Source organism: Symphodus melops (assembly GCF_947650265.1).
Source record: "Symphodus melops genome assembly, chromosome: 17".
In the NCBI taxonomy this organism is placed as follows: Eukaryota; Metazoa; Chordata; class Actinopteri; order Labriformes; family Labridae; genus Symphodus; species Symphodus melops.
In genome coordinates, this window is record NC_136707.1 from 23,877,008 (window position 1) to 23,879,507 (window position 2,500).

General features: G+C 48.4%; 1 protein-coding gene across 1 annotated transcript in view; it reads right to left on the bottom strand.

The window, feature by feature from the left end:
- tspan4b (tetraspanin 4b) overlaps window positions 1–2,500 on the bottom strand; it is a 14,201-nt gene that overhangs the window by 9,319 nt on the left and 2,382 nt on the right. The window contains exons 3-6 of the mRNA XM_079366442.1: window positions 2,321–2,500; window positions 2,172–2,246; window positions 1,917–2,012; window positions 1,735–1,848 (exon numbers count right to left, since the gene is read on the bottom strand). The exon at window positions 2,321–2,500 is cut by the window's right edge and continues 12 nt beyond it. Of these exons, the coding sequence (XP_079222568.1) occupies window positions 1,735–1,848; window positions 1,917–2,012; window positions 2,172–2,246; window positions 2,321–2,500 (465 nt within the window). The remainder of the gene's footprint in view (window positions 1–1,734; window positions 1,849–1,916; window positions 2,013–2,171; window positions 2,247–2,320) is intronic.

Sequence of the window (2,500 nt, forward strand, 5' to 3'; positions counted from 1 at the left end):
CATCTAACCAATGACGCAGCGTTCCTCCTTCGTTTTCAGCCAATCATCGTTCAGCTCTCCTTTTAAATGTGATCCTTTTTCTTCCCTCGTTCTTTCAAGCTGGCTTTGTGCACCCCTCCACCTCCCCATCACCGCCATCTTCAGGAGCAGAGTCAACTCCACCTCGGTCTCATCCAATCATCAGTCCTCCACCACCAGGGTCTGGACTCCATGGGGGGGTCTATCCTAATGACGAGCAGGACTTCATCACTAAACACATCTTCCACCCCGTCGAGTCCAAGCGCCAAAACATTCTGTCAAATCTCATTCTGTCCATCACTCTGTCCTTCATTCTGTCCATCACTCTGTCCATCACTCTGTCCATCACTCTGTCCATCATTCTGTCCATCACTCTGTCCATCATTCTGTCCATCACTCTGTCCATCACTCTGTCCATCATTCTGTCCATCACTCTGTCCATCACTCTGTCCATCACTCTGTCCATCAGTCTGTCCATCAGTCTGTCCATCACTCTGTCCTTCATTCTGTCCATCACTCTGTCCATCACTCTGTCCTTCACTCTGTCCTTCACTCTGTCCATCACTCTGTCCTTCACTCTGTCCATCACTCTGTCCATCACTCTGTCCATCACTCTGTCCTTCACTCTGTCCATCACTCTGTCCTTCACTCTGTCCATCATTCTGTCCATCATTCTGTCCATCACTCCGTCCATCACTCCGTCCATCACTCTGTCCATCATTCTGTCCATCACTCTGTCCATCACTCTGTCCATCATTCTGTCCTTCATTCTGTCCATCATTCTGTCCATCACTCTGTCCTTCACTCTGTCCATCACTCTGTCCATCACTCTGTCCATCACTCTGTCCATCACTCTGTCCATCACTCTGTCCATCATTCTGTCCATCATTCTGTCCTTCATTCTGTCCATCATTCTGTCCATCACTCTGTCCTTCACTCTGTCCATCACTCTGTCCTTCACTCTGTCCATCACTCTGTCCTTCACTCTGTCCATCACTCTGTCCTTCACTCTGTCCATCATTCTGTCCTTCATTCTGTCCATCACTCTGTCCATCACTCTGTCCATCACTCTGTCCTTCACTCTGTCCATCACTCTGTCCTTCACTCTGTCCATCATTCTGTCCATCACTCTGTCCATCACTCTGTCCATCACTCTGTCCTTCACTCTGTCCATCACTCTGTCCATCACTCTGTCCTTCACTCTGTCCTTCACTCTGTCCATCACTCTGTCCTTCACTCTGTCCTTCACTCTGTCCATCATTCTGTCCTTCATTCTGTCCATCATTCTGTCCATCACTCTGTCCATCACTCCGTCCATCACTCTGTCCATCACTCTGTCCATCACTCTGTCCTTCACTCTGTCCATCATTCTGTCCATCACTCTGTCCATCACTCTGTCCATAATTCTGTCCATCACTCCGTCCATCACTCTGTCCATCACTCTGTCCATCACTCTGTCCATCATTCTGTCCTTCACTCTGTCCATCACTCTGTCCATCACTCTGTCCTTCACTCTGTCCATCACTCTGTCCTTCACTCTGTCCTTCACTTTTTCACTGTAATAAATTCATTCTGAATATCACTTGTCTCTCCTGATTGAAATAATATAAGAATAATATATAATAATAATGTTAATAATAATAATAATCTGTGTGTGTGTGTGTGTGTGTGTGTGTGTGTGTGTGTGTGTGTGTGTGTGTATGTGCATTAACGCACCTCAGTCCAACCGTCCACACACTGATCCGTCCCCACAGAGCAGCAGGACGACGGCAGCGTCCCATTCAAGACATCAAACCAGTCCGTCTTGTTGGTGACTCCACAGCATTTAAACTGAGAGACAGAGACATGTGACTGTATGAACATCTGGAGGTCCTCAGAGGTAAAAACCTGCAGCTCACCATCTTCTGGACGTTGTCCCAGGACTTCTTCAGTCCCGGCTCGGAGTCATAAATCTTCATTCCTTCCTTCAGTTCGTTTTGGGCTTTGGAGTCCAGCTGACACAAACATGTGTGACAGATATTTTTAAGGTAACAGATCATTTCATATCACTTCTGCATGTCACCATTTCTTTACATCTTTAGTCTGAGACTCTACAGCCTGTTTTAAGAATGGTTTCTGAGAGCAGGACCACGCCTGCCCTCCTACGAGCTCACCTGGTGGTGGAACACATGTATGACGAGCACCAGAATGACCTCAGTGAGGACCAGCAGCAGCAGGATCACAAAGAACTAAAGAGGAGACGACAACAGTCACATCCAAATCATCCTCAGCTTCACCACACTATGTTAAGGCCTCCTCTCACCATCACCAGCAGGCAGCGCTGTTCCTTCAGAGCCCCCAGGCAGCCCAGGAAGCCCGTTACCATGGTGATGCCCCCAGCGAGCAGCAGCAGGTTGGCGGCTGAGAGAGACGGGAAGGAGAGAGGAAGAGAGGAAAACTCTGCCTGAGTGAAGGAGAGCCACACGCCGACGCCAAACAGACC